The following is a 25,448-nucleotide window of genomic DNA, read 5'->3' on the forward strand; positions in this document are numbered from 1 at the left end:
TTTAACAATAAATAAAGAAAAATAGGAAAAAGTAAGAATAAAAAATGGTAAAAAAATCTCACTTGTATTTTCCCTTCTGTCTCCTCCCTTGTCTGTGTATGTCTACCTAGGGTCCTATCTTGGAAACATTTATGTATGTGAGTAACTTTATGTGAGTAGTTCAACTGAAGACAATGGAAGTATTACTCACATGCATGGTTGTAGGATCAGCACTTACATAGTTAACTCAAACTTTTGTATGTCTGTAAAGTTTTTTAAATACTCTTGGATACTCTATTATTAATAATGCTCATTCTTATTCCTCTTCTGACTCGTCTCAGCTGTCTGTTTGGTTCTGTGATCCTGGATCTGGGCAGCACAAACCAGCCTGAACCTAGTGAATATGTACTTGGGGCGGTTATCCCATGCCACTGCTGCCCGTGCTACTGTGGCTACCCTACTATTTTTAGCATGCTAGCTCAGATAAGGGCTAGTGCAAGTATCAAGTATCAGAGGGGTAGCCATGTTAGTCTGTATCCACAAAAACAATGAGGAGTCTGGTGGCACTTTAAAGACTAACAGATTTATTTGGGCATAAGCTTTCGTGATCCATGCATCTGAAGAAGTAGGATTTTTACCTACGAAAGCTTATGCCCAAATAAATCTGTTAGTCTTTAAGTTGGAGTATGTGAATTGGGAATCATGTCCGTAGCTCACGATGTATATGTAGCCTGAGAATGTTCCAACAGCGCATGGAGAAATTATGACCCACATGGCCTAATTAGAACCTCACAGGAAAAGAGAGGCTATTTTAAAGTGCCTCCACATATGCCTGGCTGGAGCTTTGTGGCTGGCTGGCAACATTCAACTCTCACTTTCTACTGCAAAAGCTAAATAGAGGTTTCTTTAACAAACCTATCTCAGCTTCAGCAAAAGAAAGGACTGCAGTCCTGCTAGCTCCAAGCACTAAAGATATGGCTACACTGCAAATGAAGGTGTGATTGTAATATAGGCAGGCATACATGTGTTAGCTTTAAACATATCATTTAAACATCACATAGAGGCTGTACTAGATGTTGATCAGTTGAAAACCCCTCCTTTTGCACCATGGACCTTGTCTCTGCAGGGCTGGTGTAGAATGTTAGTAGAAGAGAGAACTGGGGACTGGCCAGGTGAGAAACCATGCATCCATGTTTACGTAGATCCAGTGACTCCAGTTTCCAGTACAACCAAACAGTGAGGGTGTGGCTGCTACTTCAGCCCAACTGGAATAACGGGTGGAGAAATGGGTAGGGGGACTGTGCAACTGCCCTGTAGCTTGGCCCTTGGGTTAAGGGGGTGAATTTCACATTCCCATTCTCCTTACTCTGAACCCATATAAAGGCTGTACCTCAGGCTTTATGTAAAAATCCAAAAACATATCAAAAAAGGAGTTTGACAACAATATTTAAAAAAATAAATGAAAAGGATTTTAAAGTGGTGGGCAAAGGCTTTTCCCCCCATCTATTAAGTACCACCTCCTCTCTTCTTTCTGCTATTTAAACTATTTCTATTTAATGTATGTATGTATGTATTTATTTCAGTTTAGAAATGCCTATATCTAAGGCTCGAGGTGCCTTACAAAGTTAAAATGCAGTTATTAAAATGCAAAACCAAATAAATACAAGTAAGCAAATAAGCAAAGAACACATGAACAATAGAAAGATATGGTATCTTCCATGAAAAAACATGTTTTAAAAAGAATTTTACCAACCTTTGAAATTGAAAATCAAAGAGCCATGTTATAACATGAAGATGCTTTGTGCCACATCTGAAAGGCCCATTAAAACACTATGTTAAGTTGCAGCAAGCATTCTGCCTGTAGCCCAGTGCCTCAATAACAAACCAAAAAAAGCCCATGCTCTAGATTGTCTTAATGCTACATTAATAAAAACACAAATAATTAACAGAAACATGCACAATTTATTAAAGGAACATACACTTACGGCGTTATCCCCTAAAATGTCCAACTTTTTCATTAGCTCCGCTACTAGTATATCCTAACAACAAGAGAAAAGCGTACAGAAAAGAAGGAGTCAGAATATAGCATAACCTGGTAGGTAGAGGAAGCAATCCTAAGAAAGGAGATTACTTACCGTTACACCTTCTGCCTCACAGTAAACTTGGAGAGGACTTTTCCCCTCAGTAAAAGGAATGTGATGAAAGTTGATAGCAGGTGATCTTCTTTCTCGCTCCTAAAATAAAAATAATTATATTTAAGGAGATTTAATTTTTAAATTAACCATCATATTGTACTGCAAGTTTCAGCTTCATTAAGAATATGTTATAAATATGGGCATTCCATAAATCGTACTCTGAAAAAGTAATACATCATAAATATGTAAATTACAGAGTAGCACTATCTATAAGAATCTTTATTTACTGTACAAAAAGTTGGGAAATCTTTCATTCTGCCTTTTATGGCTATTTATTCTAAGATGCAGAGGGAAAAGTGCTCTTTATCTGAGAAGTTGTAATGCTTGTGGAAGATTTCACTAGACTGACAGGCAGTGAAGATCTCTATTTATCCACAGAGAGAATAAATCAAGCTTACACAGTAATAATACAAGCTTTCTTCACACTGCTTCATCAATTTTCACCAACTATGATTATCGAGTCATTATTTTGGCTATGTAAGTGGGCTACATTTGGGTAGCCTGGATGTGTTTAAATCCAAAGGAATATATGTGACATCTGTTTGGGATATTACTGTCTGTGCTGTCTGACAAATGCTGCAAACCAGCAGTATTGTTCAAGTGTTGAAGGTCCATGCTCTCCATAAATTCTGCAAAAAGTCTGTGTGACCAAAAAAAAAAAGCTCACCAGAATGAGTACAGTGTGAAGAGTTGTCCTTGATCTGCATGTTGAACAATAACAGTATATTGCTGAATGGTTTTTAGCAATCACAACTAAAAACTCCTTAATAATTATTGTTCTGTGTGTTAATTTTTGATTTTACTTCACTTGTTAAATTTTAAAACAGGTATAGTGGAGGAATAGCAGAGTAAAAAGTCATCTGTGACATAAATTGGGCTCTAACTAGAAATTAAAGGTTAAGATCTTTAAAAAACTTATGTAGGAAGACAGGTAGAAATCAGTATTAGTCAATTTTGATATGCTGTTCTTTTGGGGTATTTTTAATCCTCTTTTAGTATCACTGTGTACCAGTCGTTGATGTCACTTTTAATGAAGAGCTCATCTTCAATATAAAAGCAAAGGGGTTCGTCGGGTTTGGCTGCCTTCTAGCCTTAGACAACAAAATGCAGAAAGAGTGACAACAGTTGTATAGATAACTGTTGCTTACTTCAAGCTCTAATATTCTGAACTCCAGGAGTTCATTTTGATCTTTAGCATCCTGAACATCATGTTTTAACCGAGCTTCTTCTGTTTCCATTTGTTTTATCTGAAAAATAAAATTAAATATTAAAAAAAAAATTGATGGCTCATTTCACTTTTGTATAAAACCTAAATCTGTTAAGAATTCAGCTTCTCTGGGCAATGCTCATGGCTTAAAAGCAAACATTCTGGATTCAGTGACGCTTCAAGGTCACTCTACAAATCTTCTGGGCCCAAGGTGTGATTCTGTATTCCACAGCTCTGATAGCATTCTGCTTAGATCCTAGACACAGTGGAGCAGGATTGATCAGTAAGGGCTTAATTCTCCAACCCTTACACTGTTTTTAATAAGATGACTTGCTGAGTAAAGTACTACTCAAAGGCTACGTCTACGCTACCCACCGGATCTGGTAGTGATTGATCTATCGGGGATCGATTTATCGCGTCTAGTGTAGACGCGATAAATCGATCCCCGATTGCTCTGCCGTCGACTCTGGAACTCCACCACGGCAAGAGGCGGAAGCAGAGTTGACAGGGGAGCAGCGGCCGTTGATCCCATGCTGCAAGGATGCAAAGTACATGATTTTAAGTCAATCTAAGATATGTCAACTTCAGCTACGCTATTCTTGTAGCTGAAGTTGCATATCTTAGATCGATCCCCCCTCTCAGTGTAGACCAGGCCAAAGTGGGTACGGATGCAGACTCAAGACCTATATGTGTATTACAAGTCCACAGTAGGAATATTCTCTGCACAGCCTGATACACTGAATGAAATGAAGGGATTGCTGGGTAAATAGACCAGGGGTGTGGGAAATTCAGAAGCCACAGAGTGACCATCCCCTTAGTTCCCCTTATCAAGGAGTTCTAAGGTAGGTGAAGAGCTCCATAAAATGATCTTATCCACCCTTCTGAATTGCGGCATGATGAAGATATTATTACTGTATGAGAATTGTTCCGATTAGAGCTGTGTGGAATACTTTTTAAACATTTTATAGTGGTATTTAAATAATATTAACAAACTACATGCATTCCTTAAGCTTCTACAAATATAGAGTTTAAGGCCAGAAGGGACCACTAGATCATCTGGTCTGACCTCCTGTATATCACAGGCTACCAACACCCACACACTAAATCCAACAACTGAAATGAGGCCAAAGTATTACAACCCACAGGAAACTAGACTATTATTTGTCACAGGCAGAGATAATCCAGATAATCCTGGCAACAACCCATACCCACATGCTGCAGAGGAAGGCAAAAACTCCCCAAGGTCATTGCCAATCTGACCAGGGTAAAATTCCTTCTTGACCCCATGTATGGTGATCAATTAGATTCTGAACATGTGAGCAAGAACCAGCCAGCCAAGCACCTGAGAGAGAGAATGACTGATGTCACTTCAGAGCCCTGGCCCACCCTGTCCAATGTCTTATCTTCAGCTGTGGCCATCCCTGATGCTCAGAGGAAGGAGATAAAAAAATCCTCCCAGAATACACTGGGGAGATCCCTTCCTGACCCCACCAGTGGCTGTCTGAAACCCTGAAGCATGAGCTTTAGGAACATAAGACATAAAGCAGAAGTGCGCGCAGGGCTTTGGAGCCCTGTCTTTTACCATCACAAACAATCCCATCATACAATTGCATTCCTACATTTGTCCAGCTCTCTCTTAAAACTAATTTAGTTGTTTGCCCCCGTTCCTGAACCCAGCTCCTATTGGGAGGGTGTTCCAGCACCTCACCCTTCTGCTGGTTAGAAACCTTTTTCCTAATTTCCAGCCTGAATTTGTTTGTGGCTAGTTTGTATCCATTTGTTCTTGTGCCAACATTTTTCTTTTAGCTTAAATAACTCTTTAGCCTTCTTGGTATTTACTCCCTTAATGTATTTATAGAAAGCAGTCATATCCTGTCTAAGCTTTCTTTTTGCTAGGCTAAACAAGCCAAGCTCTTCCGGTATCCTCTCATAAGATAGGTCCTCCAGTCCCCTGTTCCTATTTAATTTACTCTTTCTTGAACATGGGGGACCAGAATTGTACCCAGTATTCCAAATGTGGTCTTATCAGTGCCTTGTACAATGGCATTAATGCGTCTCTATCTGTACTAGAATTGCCTCACCTACTACATTTTAGGATTGCAATTGCTTTTTTTCATAGCCACATCACAATGGTGGCTCAGTCATCCTGTGATTGACCCACACATCCAGGTCTCTCTCCTCCTCTGTCGCTTCCAACTGATGAGCCCCCAGCTTGCAACAGAAATTCTTATTATTAGGCCCTTAGTGCATGATCTTTCACTTTGTACTAATGAATTTAATCATCCAGATCTTCCTGTACAATATTCCGATCTCCTCTGTATTGACAATGCCTCCCAACTTTGTATCACCACCAAATTTCATTAGCTCATCGTACCTTTTGTGTAGAAATATTGACTAAGGATGGTTGCAAGACCAATCTTCAAGGAACTCCACTAGTAACCTCTTTCCAGTCTGATAATTCACCTTTTAGCACAACCCATTGCCGTCTCTCCTTTAGCCAATTCCTTATACACCTTACAATTACGTATTGATTCCCGTCTTCCCTAACTGAGCAAATAATTTCCCATATGGTACCATGTCAAATGCTTTAATGAAGTTCAAGTATATTTGATCTATTGCAATTTCCTTATCTAAAAAAATCAGTGTTTTCTCAAAGAAGGAAATCAGGTTAGCCTGGCATTATCTATCTTTGGCAAACCCATGTTGCATTGCATCCCTTTTACCAATTACCTCTATGATTTAATTATTCTTTCCTTCACAATTTGTTCTAAAAGCTTGCACACCGCAGACTAACAGGTCTGTAACTGCCCAGATCACATTTTTCCCTTTCTTAAATATAGGCATTAATTTAGCTGTTCTCCAATCATATAGGAGACAAACAGATTTATTAAAGATTGTTGCTACAGACCAGCAATCTCTTGAGTCAGTTCTTTCAGTATTCTGGGATGGAAATGATCTGTTCCCCCTTGATCTGAGCACATTATGCTCTTTTCTTCCATCTCAGATGTGATCATTTTGATTCCTAGACACTCATTTCCATCAGCCATACTGCCTTAATGCACATGTACCATATTAGCATCTTTACTGAAAACCGAGGCAAAGCATTCATTTATAGTTTTTGAACCACATCTAGATTATCTTTAATCTCCTTCCCAGTCACAGTACATGGCAGCCCAACCTCACCCTTCCTTAATCTCTTTTTATTTATATAACTAAAAATATATTAAATGTAGGAATAGAAATGCTGAGAATAAATACCTTTTCTACAAGTTCTTGATTTCTTCTATATAATGCTTGCTTCTCCTCAATCCACTTCATGTCCTTAAAATACAAATGATTAATATTATAGGAGAAACTGAGAGTGCTGCCATAGTATATGATCATGTAATTAAAGACTGTATCATAATGCATACACAGAAGTGGGCTGAATTAAAATTTAACAGGCAACCTTAATTCTGACATTTCCTTACTTTTTTGCGTGCTTGACTTTGCATCTTAAAGTTCTTTTAACATAGTATTTTGGTTTTTTTAAATGTAATTGGAATATAAATACTCAAATTTAACAAAAATAAACATGAAAAATCCCGTCAATCAATTAAATGAATGATGATTGCAATAAAAGTGAGATGTTAGGCACCTCCATTACAACAATTTAATAAACAGATAATAGCAATTATTGTATTTTGATTTCCATGCTTCCCAAGATTAACAAAGATAAATCTTATTTTTTAGATGGATGAATTATTTTATTAGATTGAAATGAGGGGAAAACAATTGGAACATTAGTTGCTCACTGAGATCACTGATGCTTTGGGCTGAGCTGGCAAGCAAGTGATCACTTATAGTTAAAGTTTGTAAATCCCTTTGAAAAGTGCTATGTGAGTGATTAATAATTATAATAAATATCTTCACAATTATTCTCTGAAGGCACCATATATAGAGCATGTTTTGAACAATTAATTTTTTACTCTGCTGAAAACAGAAATCAAAATTTCTTTTTCCTACAAAATTCAGTACTTCGTAATGATTCATTCCATCTTTTGAAGAAATTTGTAACTGAATGTTAATGATGGAGGACCCACTATATTCCATCACTTTTAAGATCTAGGGGGACCCTCCTCTGGCCCTACCTGAAGGGGTGGGGGTTATTGAATAGAGAGCTACTATGGAAATTCTACTCCTAGGCTGGTGTAGCCAGTTCTCTTTTCCCTTCCTTGTCGGAAGGCATGGCAGTAGTTTGCTGAGTCCTCCAATTTTTGAAGATCCAGCAGAAACATTTACAGGGAGAAATGCAGGCAGATACAATTCCAAAAGCTGAACAGCAGGGGGAGAAAATGGGGAGTGGGTAATTTATCTTTTTTCCATAGGCACCTTTTAAAGAGCCAGAACATGGAGAACCTATTCTCATTGGGTAGTGCACATGGAGGAGAATCACACACTAAAGGTGTGCCAGGATATTGATGAGGGAGCTTTAAGGGGTGGAATTTCCAGTTTATTGAAGGTTTCTCCAGGTTATTTCATATGGAGAGGGGTTTAAAACCTATGAAAGCTCCAGGGATGTAAGAAGGGAATAAAGGCTGTAAAAGCCAAACCTGAGCTGATAAAAGAACTTCTGAAAAAAATTTATATTGATTTTTAATGTGACTTTTAGGACTCTCACTTATTTAGCCATTTGCTGATAAAAGAAAATTCAGCTAAGAACAAATAGACATATTTCACCTTTCAGGTCACATTTACCCGCACATTCTGTAGATGTACATTTCAACTGGGACCAAAAATAGAATTTTACACAGAATTATAATAATATTTAGTGCTCAAAGTATGTTGCACTTTTCATTTTCAAAGTGCCACACAAACATTGGACCAGGTCACAGCTGGTGCAGAGAGGAAGGCAGCCAGCACACCCCCACCTACACGCCTTTAGAGTTTCCACCAGGAGAGACAACTAGATGACCATGTCAAGGCCCCAGTGGAAATTTAAGTGAAGACATCACCCATCTGCCTTACCCATCCTCCTCTTCAGCCATCACTGACCTGTGGGCACCCTGGTAGAATTGAGGTTGTGGAGCCTATCCCCATGCTACTGTAACACTAGATTAATCAAGCCCATTCTCTAATGAACCCTTGCAATGCTTGTGATCAGGGACGGCTCCAGGCACCAGTGCAGCAAGCGCGTGCCTGGGGTGGCAAGCCCCGGGGGGCGGCCTGCTGGTCGCCATGAGGGCGGCAGTCAGGCTACCTTCGGCGGCATGCCTGCGGGAGGTCCGCCGGTCCCATGGTTTTGGCGGCAATTCAGCGGTGGGTACACCGAAGGTGCGGGACCAGTGGACCTCCCGCAGGCATACTGCTGAAGGCTGCCTGACTGCCAGGCTTAGGGAGGCAAAATACATAGAGCCGCCCCTGCCTGTGATTTATGTAAATATTAGCAGCCTTGTTTTACCAATGGGTAAACAGGTATGGGTTTGAGCCTAAAAATTGCTGGGCAGCTTCAAGTAAAAGTAGAACAGCCTCAGCTCACATTGAAATCAAATGATTTGCCATATTCTGACTCAGACGCTCCTGGCTTCTACTTCCATTAACAGTCCACTAGATTTTTCTCCCCTTTTTGAGGTTTTAAAAAGAAAGTTGTGAAAAATAATTTTGTGTATCATCTTCTGGATTGGAAATGTAAATAACTAATGTGCTATAAAGGCAGCATTTTTTATATTTTCAATGGATCTAGCAATCCGTCCAAAGGAAGTATGGGCGTTTGTTATCTGCAAGAATTCTAGATATGAAGATATTCGTATTCTATAAATGCAGGTATATTTTTCACTGCCTATGGATACAAGTGAGTGGAATGTATTTTGAATCCAGCACATCTCCAATTTTAGCTGCCTTTGGGTTCTCTTTTTCACAGCTCAACAGAAAATGGCAACACTAAGCATGTAGGTTCTGTACCAGCCTTGGAATTCAAGCTAGTTCAGTAAAAGCCTTAAAAGGAATTTGTTATAATGTTCAGATAGAATTCATTGTTAAAATATCTATTGACTTCTTTGGTTCATGGTTGGGGTCGTCATAAACTATTCATTTAACTTGGTATCCAACAGATAGCAAGGCTAGCTGCAAAAATACAAAGCCACTCACACTCTGTAAGAAATGAATTAGAAAGCTCATGATAGCATGTTCCATTTCTATTTTAGGGATGTTACCTTTGAGGTTATTTTCTAATATTAGTTATGTAAACATTTACAGACGCCAAGCCTTCAGACATCAACACTGCAGTCAGAAGGGATCAGAATGGCATGCAGAGGCAGGGACATAATTAATAGATCCAAGGCCTGAAGAGATCATTATGATTATCTAGTCTGACCTGCTGTATAACACAGGCCAGAGAACTTTCTCACAATAATTCCTAGAGCAGAGATTTTAGAAAAACATCCAACGTTGATTTAAAAATAGGTCAGTGATGGAGAATCCACCATGACTAAGGCTATGATTTAGTCACGGGTATTTTTAGTAAAAGTCATGGACAGGTCAAGGGCAATAGCCAAAAATTCATGGCTTGTGACCTGTCCATGATTTATATTATAAATACCCCTGACTAAGTCTTGGGGAGGGGGGGGGCGCTGCTGGGGGGTGCTCTGGGGGCCACTGCTAAGGAGGAGCTGGAGGATCCGCTGCTGGGGAGGAGTCCCCGGGGGGCTGCTGCTGGGAGGGGGGAACGGGGCTAGTGGCAACAGCTGCTGGAAGCTTTCGAGGCTCTGGCCGCCCAGGGACCACTGTCAGGGGCCGCCAACAGCGACTGCTCCAGCCGCCCCAAGGACCGCTGCTCGGGCAGTCCCCAGGGCCAGCCACACCAGCCGCTGCTAGCCCCAGGGCTGCTCCAGCAGCGGCTGGTGTGGCTGTCACCAGAGCCACCTGAGAAGCTGGTCCTGGAGCCAGCTGCTTGGGCGGCCCTGGGGTCAGCCACACTGGCCGCTGCAGAAGTCATGGAGGTCGCGGAAAGTCATGGAATCCGAGCTTTGTAAAAGCTACTTAACTGATTATTTGAATTGAAAACACAGACATTTTGTGCAATTAACTATACATAGTTGCACAATAGGCATTCTAAGCCAGCTCCACTGCATGAACAAATTCATGTAAGATTTTGAGAAAAAAAAAAAAAGAGGAAAAGCTTTTGCACACTAATGGTCAACTCTTTGCTTGATAATGCACGTAGTCTGTACCAACATGTGTGCTCACTGCTCCTGTTAAACAGCCTAGGAACTGTTTTTTCTTATGTAATATCCACTTTTCTCCTTCATTTAACAAAACAACAATCTCTGCAGAGAAAACCATTAGAGGCAAAAGCATATTTTTACACATGTTAAGTTAGAACATTACTTTGCATTGAAGTGAACAATTTTCCTTCAAATGTCTTTTGAATTTCTTTTCACAGTCATTGTGCATGCTGGTAATCTGGTAGATGTAAAATCTCTAAAATACTTATTTTTTGAAATGATGAGTTTAAAACATGGACTATTTTCCTGTATGCCTTATTGCCAAGATATAATCATCTTTCCTCTTTGCTACAGGACTTTTTCAGTACATATGACAAACACATTTTCAAATAGATATCAGAACCAAATCTATCCCTCAGTAGTTTGCTTTGTGAGAGATAAAGGATAAAAGCAGTAGAGAGTGCTTTAAAATAAATCATATTTAATAGTTCTTGGTGGGACTTAAGTGGTATTCAGCCCCTGTGCTGGTCTGCTACTCAAGGGTGAATTTTACCCTGTGTGCTTAGTTGTAAGTTTACCTGTGCACTTTCCCATAAATATCTTTTAAAATAAAAATAAACAGTTATAAAAATAAATTTGGACCCATAATTATATGACTGATTATGCTGCCTGAGGACTTCAGAATGAAGCCCTCAGTTAGGTGTGCAACAGTTTCCTTGCTTTTAAGCACCACCAGTGACATTGAATGCACATGCTAGTTCTACTGCCCACGCAGTTCCATGGTTAAATGCTAGAATGTTCCATATATGCTATGTATCTCTTCTGAAATTTTGCCTATCTATTTTGGGCACTTATATAGCCCCCATTACTGTAGTATTGAGCACCTCACAACAGCTCTGTGAGGTAGAGAAGTGCTATTATCCCCATGTTACTGATGGGGACCTGAAGAATGAAGGGCCAGATTTTTAAAGATACTTAGGTAACTAAAAACAGAGATAGGTACCTCATAGGATTTTCAAAGGCAAGTAGGTGCCACTAGATGCCTGTCTGAATCTTTAGGTACTTAAATACCTGGCCGTAACCAACTTGCTCAAAGTCACATAGGAAGTCTGTGGCAAAATAGGAACTGACCCAGGGTCTCTAGACTAATGTTCTAGCTACTGGACCATCTTTCTGCTTCTTATCTCTGAATGATGTATATCTGAATATTGTAGGGTTTGTCTTGTGTATGAGACTAAAATGTTTTTAAAATTCCGAGCAAAGAAGTTGTTCTTCGTGGTTATAAAAATGAGGGTTGACAGTAGTAAAGCTTGGCAAATAATCCTTAAAATATAATTTCTTCAATGAACTTTGCTTCTTTTTCTCTTCATGAACTGTCCAGTAATACATGGCAATTTTCTCAAAATGTATTAATTATTCAAAGTTCTTTGCCAAATATCTTTGTGAATTATTCTTGTTCTATCTAGGGATGGCTCATTTATTGTGAATATTCAGTATCAAAATGCAAGCTCAGTAGGTTTGATTAGGCACTTATGGACCAGATACTCATATAGGTAAGTAAATCTGTGTAGTTTCATTGACTTCAATAGAGATATGCAGATTTACACCAACTGAGAATCTAGCCCCCAGGTAACACAGTGCATTCCATGCGTGGATGAGCATAACTCTTTGATTCAGGTTTTTAGTGTATAATTTTCACATTCACAAATTTAAAGTTCTCTTTATGCAAATGAATGTACATTCACACATTTTTCTTTCAGTATTCACTCAGCACTAGATAGCATGGATTTAATGGTCAGTTCTAATGAATTATTCAACTCATTTGTTGAATAATGTGAAATTAATCTCTCCTAATCCAATGGTACACAGTTTGAAGGGGAATCCCATAATTATGCAAGGGCAGTTACATGGATTTAAGAATGTCAATAATGACACATAACTGCTGCTTGATAGATGTGTTTGTAATTAATAATGTGCCAAATATTTTAGGAAGTATTATCAAAGTGATAATATTTTATATATATATATATATAAAACTGAACTACACTACTGTCTTTTATCATATATGACAAACTTTATAATGTGAGTATATTTTTCTTTTCCAGAAAATTTACAGAACAGCTAGTTATCATTAGAGACTTCAGTAATGAATATTTTTCTCAGAGTACATTACCTGTCCCTGCTCAGCAAGTGCCTTTTCTAGGTCCTCTATTTGAGCTTGTGATCTGTGTATTTCTGCTTGGAGCTGCTCACGCGTCTGTAGGATGTGAGAAAAGATACATCAAACTTTCTCTAAAAGCCAAAATGCTAATGTAGATACATCAAACACTTAAAATATATCAAATACTTATTAAAGACATTTGGGGGAATTAATTTGCTGTGAAGTACTTATGACAGGGCCAATCATTAAAAATTTTAAAAGGAAAACTTATATGATGGGATAGCAATTTTAAGATATAATTTAAGATTAAAATGATCATCCAGTTAACTAGCCTCTTAAACAGCAAAAGATTAATTGCTTCTTACATTAGAATATTTGTTACACTCTTTGTTCATAGATCAGAAGAGTTTTGCCCTTATCCAGTTCTACCAAAACAGGATGTTTAAAAAAGCAAATGGAGTAACTGAGATTTGTCTTCCCATAAGAATGGGAGGAAAGATACATTAATAGTCTGAGGGGCATCTTGATTTCTACCTGTATTTTTGTTGTTTTAAACTGATTTAAAAGAGACCAACAAATATGATGGCACAAATTGTCAAAAGCAGCCTCTACATTTATGACCATAATTTTGAGTACACAAATGTTAAACTGTACTATGCGTAGATTTCAAGCACAAAGGCTAATGGAAAGCTAGTTCACAGTCCAACACCTTTCTGTAAATGTGATGTATATATTTTATGGAGAATAAAGCTAATTCTAATTCTTAACCAACTTTATACATAAAATATGTATGTATGGGTGTGACATACCAGGGTACAATCCAGGCTAATGAGTAGCTGCGTGATCCCTTTCAAAATGTAAATCACGTCCTGCTATGTCTCTGTGTGTGTGTGTTGCAACCAGCCAGGCACACCTTGGCTCTTACCTGCCTTGGTTATGCTACAGAGTGACCCCAACACACACCCCGGTCCTGGATTTTGCCCCAGAAACGTATTTCCTGTACCACCCAGCCCTCTCCTGGACAGTAATAATATATTTAGTCCATTATTCCTTTAAGGGAAAAATACACACACAACTTGTTACCACAACTGGAGTTACACAGATACCAACTTGAACATACTGGATTAGATAAAACAAGTTTATTAACTACAAAGAGATAGATTTTAAGTAAGAAATGATGCATCAAAGTCAGAAATGATTACAAGAAAAATAAAGATAAAACACTTACTGAAGCCTAACTTAACAAACTACATTAGATTCAAAGCAAAAGTTCTCTCGCCACATGCTGTCAGCAGTCTTACTGACCAAACCCTTTAGGTCAGATCCCCTCCCCCAAAATCCAACAGCTGCTTCCTTTGTCTCTTCAAGTGCAGTGAATGTGATGGGCAGGGAGAGAGAGAGGGATATCTTGTGTGATTGTCCCTTCTTTTTTATAGTTTCAGTCCGCCTCTTGAAAAACATTTCCAACTGAGACCCAGGAGACAAAGAGTCTACGTGGAAGAATATTCCCTGATTGCTTTTTTCACCTCTTAGAACTTCCTTTGATTTCCCTTCCTGCTTGATGACTCTGTTTACTGCTGAAATGCAAATTAAGGCAAGCACACATTCCTTCCTTTGTTTAGGACAGACCTGACTTCTGCCTGGCCAGGGTTGTGGCATTTGGAACATGTATTAAATAATAACATCATACCGGGGAATCTTATAACTTCACATACAATGTTGCCACACATATTTTACCAGAACAATCTTGACCAGCAAATTATGAGTTTTCAAATGATACCTTACAAGGCATATTTTGTACAATTACAATAGTGTATATGGTATGAATACAGGGGTGTATTCTACCTCAATGGCATTCTATTCTATATAGATTTTTATACTGTGCTCATCACCATAGTATCTGAGCGCTTGCAGTAGTGCCTTAAGCAACATGACTACATATCTGTCACATTATTTGTTCTCTCATCCTCTTTCCAGGGGAAAAAGCATACCTAGTTGAGTGTCTTCTTTTGGTAGGTGTGTCTTTTTTAATAGATCCATTGCTGTGTTTATATTAGAGAAGGCAAGACCAAAGAAATGCTTTTTGTACTTGAAATGGATTGTGACAGTCCTTAGTTTTGAGGGGAGTTCATTACACAATCTTGGACTGCCCCCAGAAAAATTTCAGTCTCCTGCAGAGGTGAGGGTGAGCTTTACTCTTATTGTTGAGAATTCCATTGTGTCTGAGGAGTGAAGCTGTTGACCACATTCTTTGTCTTGGAGCTTTAGATGATCTTTTAGATACTCTAGGCCCATACCAATGAGAGCTTTGAAGATAAGGACTGAAACCCTAGTCTATGGGAAGCCAAGGTAGGGAGCAGAACACAGATTTGATATGTTCTTGGTAGCCTGTATTGCTCAAAAGATGCACTACAACATTCTGAACTATTTGGAGTTTCCTAAATACTGAAGGCTTCATGCCCAGTTTATATTGTATTGCTGAAATCCAGCTGAGAGGTGACAAATTCATGTATAACTGAGACCAGGTCTTTGTCCACCAGGAGGGGACAGAGTTTCCTAGTCAAGCAGAGATGGTAGAAAGCATTACTTGCAAATGCTGATATGTGAGAGCTCGGTGTCAGTGAGGAATCCAAGAATATTCCTAGACTATGGACTGAATTGACCAATTGTGGGTGTGTATCTTCAACCAAAGGAGACTGCTCTGTGGTTGCAAGCTCTTCAGAATACTTCACTTTGCCTATCAGCATCTCCTCTCTCTTGCTTGGGTTCAGCTTCAAGCAGCTGTACTTTATCCAAGTGCTGATCTCATCCAAGCACTGGGCCATCTTGGTGGTAGTGGTCATATGTGGTGAAGGATAGACAGAATTGTGTATCCTCTGCATATTCCCGACACTTGAGTCTTTGTGCCATCTGAACAGTTCACCTAATGGTTGCATGCAGATGTTGAGAAAGACTGGAGAGAGAATTTATCATTGTGAAACTCCACAAGTGTGGGATCTAGCAGTAGAGCTGCAGTTTCCCATCCCTATTTGTTAGCACTGTCCTTCCAGGAAGGACACAACCCATTTTAGTACATTACCTTGGATCTCTGTCACCTCTCTTAGGTGAGACAGCAGACTCTCATGGTCAACAGTGTAGAATGCTGCAGAGAGGTCCAGCAGGATGACAATGCATATCTGTCCTCATTGACAAGAGGAAATCATCCATCAGTGCCACTAAAATGGTTTCAGTTCTGTGTCCTGGCCTGAATCCAGATTGTGCCAAGTCTAGAACATTAGTTTTAATTAGATGAGCGTGTAGTTAGCTTTTTGCTAGCTTCTCAACATACATGAAGGCAACTCTTTTGTTTATTCTTGCACTCAGTTTGGTTGAGAATATATATTTTCAGAGTAAGTGAATTTTGGAGCATATATAGATTTAAAAACCATAAACAAACACATCTGAAAACAAAATGATCCAAATTCAACTCCTCCTCTGCTTTCATGCCAAGACCTGAGTTCAGGGTTCACTTCTTCCTACTTAGCTGATGTCCCCACTAACGGTTAAAAAATAAAGCAAGGACTATTGCTGCTTACACTAAATACTAGCATTGCCATCAGGTCTTGCAGGCACAACAGAGAACCCAGAACTGAAATATTGGTTGGCAAAAAGTTTTTCAGTTTATGTTTTAAAGAAAAGTTGCCCATTTTACTTGGAACAGAATTCTGGAAAGCACTTATCTCCCTGGATATTGTACTGCTTCTTCCCAAGGCAATAGCAAAATTACCCAAGTATAAACTGAGAATATATGTTTAACTGGAACAGAATCTGTGTTAAAAGAAGTTTACCATTAAGAGGAACTCAATTGTAAAGCCATTGAGGGTTGTCATTGTACCCTCAACGTCTACTTCAGACAAGGCACCTTTTGGATCAGGTGACTGCTCTGATGAGAACAAGGGTAGGTTGGTGGCCTATAAATGTGTCTGGGCAGGTTGCAGACCGCAGTAGCAGCATGAGAAAAAGACCAGTTCTGCTCCTTTTGCACCTGACACCCCCAGGAAGCTTTTCCCACCTATAAATCCACCTGGGCAGGTAGTTAGCCAGTTAACACCAAAATCTTATAATTATATTTGTTGTCAGTATAAATTGCCTTATTTAATAGTTTGCATTATCTGGGTGAACTTTCCTTCTTGTTTGTTTTGAACTGGGAAACATTGAATTATGTTTGTAATTGCTTCTTGTTTCACCATCACTTTCTTAATGTTTGCAACTTCTACCATGTCAGAGCAGATAGCAGGCAAGCCTTAAAGAAGAGTAATTTCTAAAACTGTTTCACAGATCAAATAGAGTGAGACAATACCTCTCTCTCAATCTGGCTACCTGAGAGACAAGGGATTAGTCTACTTGCAAGAACTTTAGAGAAACCCAGCAGTGTAGGCTGTTGTGGAGTTACCTACCCATTACTTTAAGTTATTCAGTGGAAATGAAACATTAGCTAGATGACCAGGTCTGGAAAGCCAAAATATTGACTCAATCTTAGAACTCAAGCAGGGGAACGTGTTTCATGTTTAATTTGTCTCAAGGGATTGCCTATGGGTTGGGAATGCAATCAGACTACCACACTGCTGTAGGAAATATTCATGGTTGTACTAATATTTGAAACTTTTTATAATTTTAATAAAGTTGTTGCTAATGTGGCCATTTTACCCTAAGACTGTGTTGGATTCTCCTGGAACAATGTGCTTATGAAAAGTGAAAGTGACTGATCCATCGCTTACATAATAGATTTAGGGCCAAATTGAGAGCTTGTAGGCACACCTCATTCAATGAGATTGCATAGAGTGGAGGTCAGGGCAGAATTAATATGTACATATTTTGTTCTTTGTCCAAACCGGATATATTCTAATCCTTTCCATCAATTTTCAAATAGTAAAATTAAATGTGACTGTATTAATTGTCCTTCCATCACTTTATAATGTATAATTTATTCATATTACAGTACATATATGTATTTATAATGTAAATTAAAGCAAGATAATTAGATAGCTGGAACTGCCTTTCTAAGGAGACATTGGAGGAAGATAGGAAGGCACAATGGAATAGTGCAATTCAATTAAGAAAATGAATCTCGTTTTGAACTATAAGCCTTTTAAAAACGTTATTCAGAATCAAGTAAGCTCAGTAAATCCAGGTTTGAATTTTGGGCATTAACTATTTACGAATATTGGTAATAGATTTTTACCGACGGGGAGCTTAATTTTCCATAAAATATTCTCCTTGACACTCTTGTAAGCTGATCAGTGGTATAAAAATATAAATGCATTAGCCATGGTTTCTTCAGCAACCAGCACTTCAGTGTAAGAGAATGGAAATCTGACTGCTTTTAGAGACCATAAATTACAACACTGCATTTGAGATAGCAGTGTAGACGTATTAGTTATTCACAGCAGACAATATTATGGACAGACCCTACCATGAGGAATATCAAACAGGTATTAAAGGAGGATTAAAGGAAAATAAAGGGGGGGGGGAAGAGAAGCCTCCTGAAAAATGTTGAAACCCAGTTTAACTCTTTTTCAACTACTGCTAACATATAATTGTCTGTGCAGTACACCCTGACATCCTGGTCAAATTCCAATCTGAGCAATTACTTTCATTCAATCTACCGTATATCTGCAATTTTATTTGGAAGGTAATCTTCACTTCCTCTCCTAAACTTATGTATACTGTTGCTGTGTTTTGGGCCAGAAATGGTTGGTGGCATAATCTCTAAGTTTAGCCTGTGTATTACTTTGTCCAAAAGCACTTTGGAACCTATCATCATGAAAGGTGCTTTATAAACCTATGATTATATCATATATACATACATATTAAACTACTACAGACCAGATCCTCAGCTGATGCAAATTGACATAGCTTCTTGACCTTCAATGGCACTACCCTGATTTACATCAGCCAAAGATCTGGCCTATTAGTTATCAAAACAACCTGAGCAAGTAAAATTAGAAAAATGTACATCATTGCAATCCTTTATTTTCATGTAATATAAGCCATTTAGACCTTAACTTCTCGTTCTGCATCCAATGTTCCTCCGACCTGTTCTTGCAACAAAGCATATGCTCGTTGCAAAGCCTGATATTCCATTGTCAATTGCCGAAATCTCAGTTCTGTTTCTTCTTTGGCCATGCCCTGAAATGGAAAAAAAAAAAAAAAAAAAGGATTCTTCCAAAACTGAAAGTAAAGAAAGCCTCACAGAAACCTATATTATTTTCTCTGAAGAAGGAAGTTGGTGGCATTAGAGCCAATAATTTATCGTACTTTTAAAATACAAGTTAGCAAGTGCTGTTCATAAAGTCTTGTTTAAGTGCTCTCTAGTTATTTCAGTCTTTCCAGGAAAATATCACGTAGACACATTCACTGAAATGAAAGATGTGTCTTTCTTTCAGAGTTGGCACTACTTGCCAGCACTTCTGATCACAACCATTATGAAGAAAAGTTCCTCCTTTTTGCAGAAAGATGCAGAGTATGTCATCCATGAAGCACTATGACTGTTGAACTGACCCTCAATCGCTGCACCACACACAGTCACCACTGGTGATGTGCCAATGGCATTTCTGAATTAATATACGACATTTGCATTGATACTATGTTCTTCAAATGAGACAAAGACCGAGGAGTGAATAGTGAATGGATGACCTGATTTTCAGAGACACGGAGCATCCACAACTACCATTGAAGTCAATGGCTACATCTACATTGCAATAAAAAAAAGCCCATGGAACTGAGTCTCAGAGCCGGAGTGAACTGACTTATGCCCACGGGACTTGGGCTGTGAGGTTAAAAAATACAGTGCAGATGTTTGGAGTTGGGCTGGAGCCCGGGCTCGGAGACCCACCCCCATCATGGAGTTACAGAGCCCAAGCTCCAGCACGAGTCGAACACCTACACTGCAATTTTTAGCCCCACAGTCTGAACCCTGCAAGACTAAGTCAGCTGATCCAGGGCAACCTTGGCTATGCTGCTGGTCTTTTATTTCAGTGTAGATGTACCAAACGAGAGATGTGGCTCTTCAGCGCCTCTCGTTGATCTTCTTTACCTATCCTGCTTTAATGCTGTAATACATTAGTATGGTTCATTAATATAATGAATTCGATATGAATGAAATTCACTCTATGCAACAGCCAAGGCTATTTTGAAGGCTTATATCCAACTTCAATGGTGCACAGAACTTGAGCCAACTGTCTGCACATGAGTGAATTTCATGCTATAGGAACAAGGAGAAGTATTTGCTCAATGTGTGTATTAAAAATGAATCAACAGATTCATGTTTCTTTCTCTCTCTCTCTCTCTCTCTCTCTCACACACACACACACATACACACACTCTTAAATTATGTAGCCAGCTATGACACAGATATGAATTATTACACTCCCTTCTTTAGAAATCTGCAATTAAACTGTGAAACAGATGGTGAAGGGCTGACTGAAATGATGCAGCTATTAAAGAATCAGATGCTGTAAAAACATAGTTCACTATCCTGGGGCTTATTTTTTTCTATAGCAAGTTTCTTGCTGGAGCCTAGAGACAGGTAATGGTACATAGATCTGACATGAGATTCTGAAAACACTCACTGACTTTATCTGAATGTACTTTTGGGAATAGTCTTCAAAATACAGGTGGTATTTGGCCACCGGTGCCTGCCTGCAGTATTTCTTAACAGCTGCCTCTTCTTATTCTGACATCAGAAGCTACAGAATGGTGACCTCTGTTGAGGGGCTGATGAAAAGATAGAAGTACTTACAGAGTCTTTCTTCAGCCTTGGCTCACACCATGGATTTGGACAAATTCAATTCAATATGGATTCGGGCTGTGCTCTGTACTTAGGCCTGGAATACACCTAAAACTTAGGTTGGCCTAGTTATATTGCTCAAGGCAGTGAAAAATTTCACACCCTATGCAACACAATTAGGTTGACCTAACCTGCACTGTAGTCGCAGCTGAGTGGATAGAAAAATTCTTTAATCAACTTGGCTACTTCCTCTCGAGAGCGTGAATTTACCACAATTACAAAAAAAACCCACCTTCTGTCACGAGCATGAGAATGTTACAGTGTTACAGCGGTGTAGCTGCAAAACTGCAGCTGTGGCACTGTTTTGCTTGTTGTGTAGACAAACACTTAGGTCAAAATGTGAAGTCATTGGATAAGATGAATGTTGAGCTCAGTTTATATGTGAAGCTAAATATGCATTCAATCCCAATATGAATCTTCCCAGCCATAAGGTCCGCACAGCCTTTTCAGTATTCCCACCCCTAAAAATCTGCTAACTCCCACACTTTTAGGGATAGGAATTACATAAAGTTTCAGGTTTTTGCCAACAATAGTGGGGCGACTTGCCCCAAAATGATCAGCCTCCATGCATAGGATTAAGCTCATGATCATTTGACTACACCAGATTTTAGTTTTCCAGTCAAAGGGTATATCAATGTGGAGTTCTCCATAAACAAGGGCAGGATAATTGTCTTAATAATATGATCAACAATTCTGAGTTAGATATAAGAATACACAGGATAAATTTAAGTGTCATCACATATTCTAGATTAATGGAAAATACCTCTTCCAAGTCATCATCAGGAGTGCAAGGAGTTTGATCTGTTCTGTCAGTTTGATACGAGATAGAAGAACCATCAGACTCCAGAGAAGCTTCTTCATCATAGCCAAAAAATGTCTCCACAACCGGCTTCTGACCAAATGACAATGTGTAAGTGCAGATGAACAATGCAAATAAACCTTACAATATGGCATAGCCAGCTGAGCCCCTTGAAATGTCTGAAAAACCCTCTGATGGGTATCTCCAGTAATTCTGAAGCAGAGTTTGGCTTAAACAGAAAATTTGTATTCTAAACTTTGTACTCTGCTTCAGCATACAGTGATATGCTTTTCAAAGTGTGGTTTCCCTCTGTTTGTTTTAATGAACTCTCTCAGGGGAAAATGAATTGTTCTCATACTAAAACATCAGGAGAGTTTCCAATGTGTTACTTATTTCTAAATACAGAAGTTGCTTCATTATAAATGTATGTTGAACTTTTTTCAGACCATCCATACTGTTCTAGTAAAACTGTATGTTGCTTTAATTTGCTGAGTGGATTATTTTATTTGTTATTTGGAAGCATGGAGTTCTCTCTTACAAGTATTTTGTCATATTTATTTTATTTAGTTTGCTTCAAATTTTAGGCAGGAAGCAGTTCTTTAGCCACATCATCCATTCCCCATCCATCTATATGGATACACACCAGCACACCCGTAGCCTCATACAATTAGTCTGGGACTTGTTTGGCCCACAGTAGTTAGGGATAAAACACAAGGGCCACTGTTCTGACTTACACCTTCTGTAACCCCACTGAAGCTTTGACCCTTCACATAGAGTATAGTTTACTACTAATTCAGCTCCTTGACATTTCACCCTCTCCAACCACTGCACAAGTATATTAATTATCCCTCAGACAGACTCTGTAATTAACATTTCCTTCTTCCAGTTCACTGAGCACTAATTGTAATGCTGCTACTGTTTCTGACCAATAATTTTTGTGCATTTTGCTAAATTTTATAATGAATTATTTACATCTTACATACACATTTTTAGGCACTGTTGTAAAAAAATGAGTTAACTTCAGGATTTTCTAATTCACAGGAGCTGTCTACTCTTTACACAAATTGTCACTTGTTATTGAGTTCCTGAGGGATGCTCACATGATACACAGTACAGTTTACATATTAAAGCACCCATATTCAAAAGCAAACAATGTGTAGTTTAAACAGTTCACTTCCTATAGCACATGCATTATATATCACTAATGAATATTACTGACATCAAGGGTGAAATTGGGGGTAGAAAGGTGATGTTGTTCTTCCATGCTCCACCCACAAAATCAATCCACACATTCTTGTTTTAGATCAGGGCTGCCCAGAGGATTCCGGGGGCCTGGGGTCTTCGGCGGCGGGGGGCCCCTGCCGCCGAAGACCTGGCACTTCGGCGGTGGGTCCCAGAGCGGAAGGACCCCCTGCCGCAGGTCTTCAGGGCACTGCGATGGCAGGTCCCAGAGTGGAGGGACCCCCCGCTGCCGAATTGCCGCTGAAGACCCGGAGCGGAAGAAGCTCTGGGGGTCTGGGTCCCGCGAGAGTTTTCCTGGGCCCCCGGAGCGAGTGAAGGACCCCACTCCAGGGGCCCTGAAAAACTCTTGTGGGGGCCCTTGCGGGGCCCAGGGCCTGGGGCAAATTGTCCCACTTGCCCCCCACTCTGGGCGGCCCTGTTTTAGATGACCACAAAAATCTATTTAGGATTGCTCTTAAACTGCTTGATCTAAATCTAAGCCTCAAAAGTCACTTCTAATTTGGAGAGGCAATGTTTGCTTGCTGAACCCTAGATCCTTGAGGTGAAATCCTCTCTCCATTGAAGTCAATGGGAGTTTTCCCATTGCCCTCAGTAGAGCCAGCATGTACCCTTGCTGCCAGACTTTGAGAGTTGATGAACATTTGTATGGACCATTGATATCACTAAGCAAGACGTTGTGCTCATCAGCTCTATACAAATAAATATAAATGTAAACCTTTTTTTTTTACCTTAGGGAGTTTTGTCATTTTCTTCCTTTGTTTCCTATACCTTAAAAGCTTATCCCGTTCCTGGAAAAATGAATTAGATACATTTGTTAGCTAATGTCAGTGTTTTATCTTCTAATTGCTCTGTGTAAATGTTTGCATTATCCTTCAAATTGAGAAAAATTTGAAAAAGTAGTTTCAGTATCAGCCATTGCATTGTAATGCAATGAGAAATAGGCAATTTTTCATCAATCAAGTGCTAACTGCTCTCCAAAATATTGCAAGTTTGCAGTAAGAACATATCAGTTGCTTGAGTATATAGATGAAAATCCTGACAACTAAGGAGAACTGATTGCTCCATCCTACACACTGTAGTAGGGGCTCCATGGGCAGAACACTCATTGAATTCTGTGTTATAGTGCTCTTCTGATAGATGGAATATCCTGGCAGTATTGATATGCAGGGGTAAATACTGTTCGTGGATGTGTGCATGGCTTCTATTATTTTCAAAAGAAACCATGGGGCACTTGTCATCTGCCCCAACTGTAGAAAATTCAGGCCTGATTTTCAAAAGTGCTGAGCTTACGTAACTTCAGTTGACCTTAACAGGAACTATGGGTGCTCAGCACCTCTGAAGATCAGGGTTTAGCTTTTTCTGTTATCAGGAAGTATTTTTAGTCAGTGGCTATTATCAAAGATCTAATACTAGTGGTACTGAATTTTAACACAATATGAAAAACGTTTTGTTCTGGGTGGTTAACGAAGAAAAGCCCCAATATTGATAAAACATTATCCTCCAGCTCATTCATTTCCTAACAGGAGTCAAAACATATTATGGGATAGATTGATCACATATTCTTATTGCTGCTGACATCATCACCACTAATGGAGATTGTCCAATCAGAAAACTGGTGCTAATAGTTTTATGAATGACAGACTAGAATATAAATCACCTTTCCATAGCTTCATTGGCTTTGTTGTGCTGACAGCAGTGAAAACAGACTTTCGTCAATAAAAGTTAGCAGATGTGACTTGCACGCAATAAATGCTCATCTACAATAGCAAAAGGGATCCTTCTCTGATAGCAATGGGTCCCACTGCACAGGTTCTTAATACGCAGTATGGATAGGACAAAACGATTTTCAGGCCCATTGTAGAAAGCATGACTGCAGCTTGGTGGAAACTGTCCCTCTGGGTTTTCAGCTCAGGAAGCAGCTCTGTATTTTAGGGGGCGACAGGACCCCAGTGTTGAGGCTGCCAAGTGGATGCACTAATTGGTGCACTGTCTGGGCAACTGCCCATGATGACTTTTTAGGCTGTGCTGTCTTTCCATATATCCCACTGGTGAAAGGGAAGTTGAAACTGTTTTCCAGTATCACAATCCTGTTCCCACCCCAAGGAATTTCTGCTGCTAGGGTCCTCATTGATAGAGGTTAAATCTAGCCTCTGAATATAAAGTAAATTCATAACAAACTTTGAAACACTTCATTAATACAAGAGCATACGAGATGTTGCAGCTGGCCTGCATGATCTCAAAGAACCACTGCCTAAAATACACAGAAAGGAACATAGTGAAATTAAATATATGCCTTACTTACTATTACGCTCTTCACATAGCCAGCAGTTTCAAGAGTCTAATAAAAATAATTAGAGAATGTCATTAAGTGCAAGGGTATATACATTTTGTTTGCTTTCTACTTAATTGCACAGCCTGTTTCCACCCTTTTTTTAAAAAAAAAAAAAAGTCTGAATTATTTTAGTTATAATACAAGACACAAGAAATCTTTCATTTATTCAGGAAACCCCCCCACAATGGATGTGACAATGCTGGCAAGTTAGAACATTCCATTCTGTGTGGCTAACATCCTGTGGTGGTGCCACTTTAAAGCTGTAATCAGTATTGCAATAGAATGTTATTTAACTGGATTCTGCAGTCCATACCTAGGTTTAACGCTCATTCGCTGTAACTGGAATTTTTCCATAGTAAGGACTAAGGACTGGGATCTTTTAAAGCCAAATCATCCCCTTCAACACTGCCTGTAGAGGGGATAAAACCTGGTGGATCCAGGAGGAGGGATGTGGAAGTGTGGAGGAGTGCTGCCTTTACATCATATTGCTCTTTCCCTGAGGA

At 39.2% G+C, this 25,448-nt stretch overlaps 1 protein-coding gene across 3 annotated transcripts in view; it reads right to left on the reverse strand.

Moving 5' to 3' along the window:
* Nucleotides 1-25,448, reverse strand: part of JAKMIP3 (Janus kinase and microtubule interacting protein 3) — a 152,152-nt gene that overhangs the window by 11,877 nt on the left and 114,827 nt on the right. For 2 of the 3 annotated variants that reach the window (XM_054033962.1, XM_054033965.1), the window contains 9 exons: nucleotides 24,916-24,951; nucleotides 23,342-23,401; nucleotides 21,336-21,464; nucleotides 18,784-18,912; nucleotides 12,757-12,840; nucleotides 6,640-6,702; nucleotides 3,323-3,421; nucleotides 2,115-2,213; nucleotides 1,965-2,018 (listed from right to left, as the gene is read on the reverse strand). In XM_054033962.1, coding sequence (XP_053889937.1) covers nucleotides 1,965-2,018; nucleotides 2,115-2,213; nucleotides 3,323-3,421; nucleotides 6,640-6,702; nucleotides 12,757-12,840; nucleotides 18,784-18,912; nucleotides 21,336-21,464; nucleotides 23,342-23,401; nucleotides 24,916-24,951 — 753 coding nt within the window. Of the gene's footprint in view, nucleotides 1-1,958; nucleotides 2,019-2,114; nucleotides 2,214-3,322; nucleotides 3,422-6,639; nucleotides 6,703-12,756; nucleotides 12,841-18,783; nucleotides 18,913-21,335; nucleotides 21,465-23,341; nucleotides 23,402-24,915; nucleotides 24,952-25,448 lie in introns of all 3 variants that reach the window. The other variant, XM_054033963.1, reaches the window with a different exon arrangement.

This window comes from Malaclemys terrapin, chromosome 7 (genome assembly GCF_027887155.1).
Source record: "Malaclemys terrapin pileata isolate rMalTer1 chromosome 7, rMalTer1.hap1, whole genome shotgun sequence".
NCBI lineage: Eukaryota > Metazoa > Chordata > Testudines > Emydidae > Malaclemys > Malaclemys terrapin.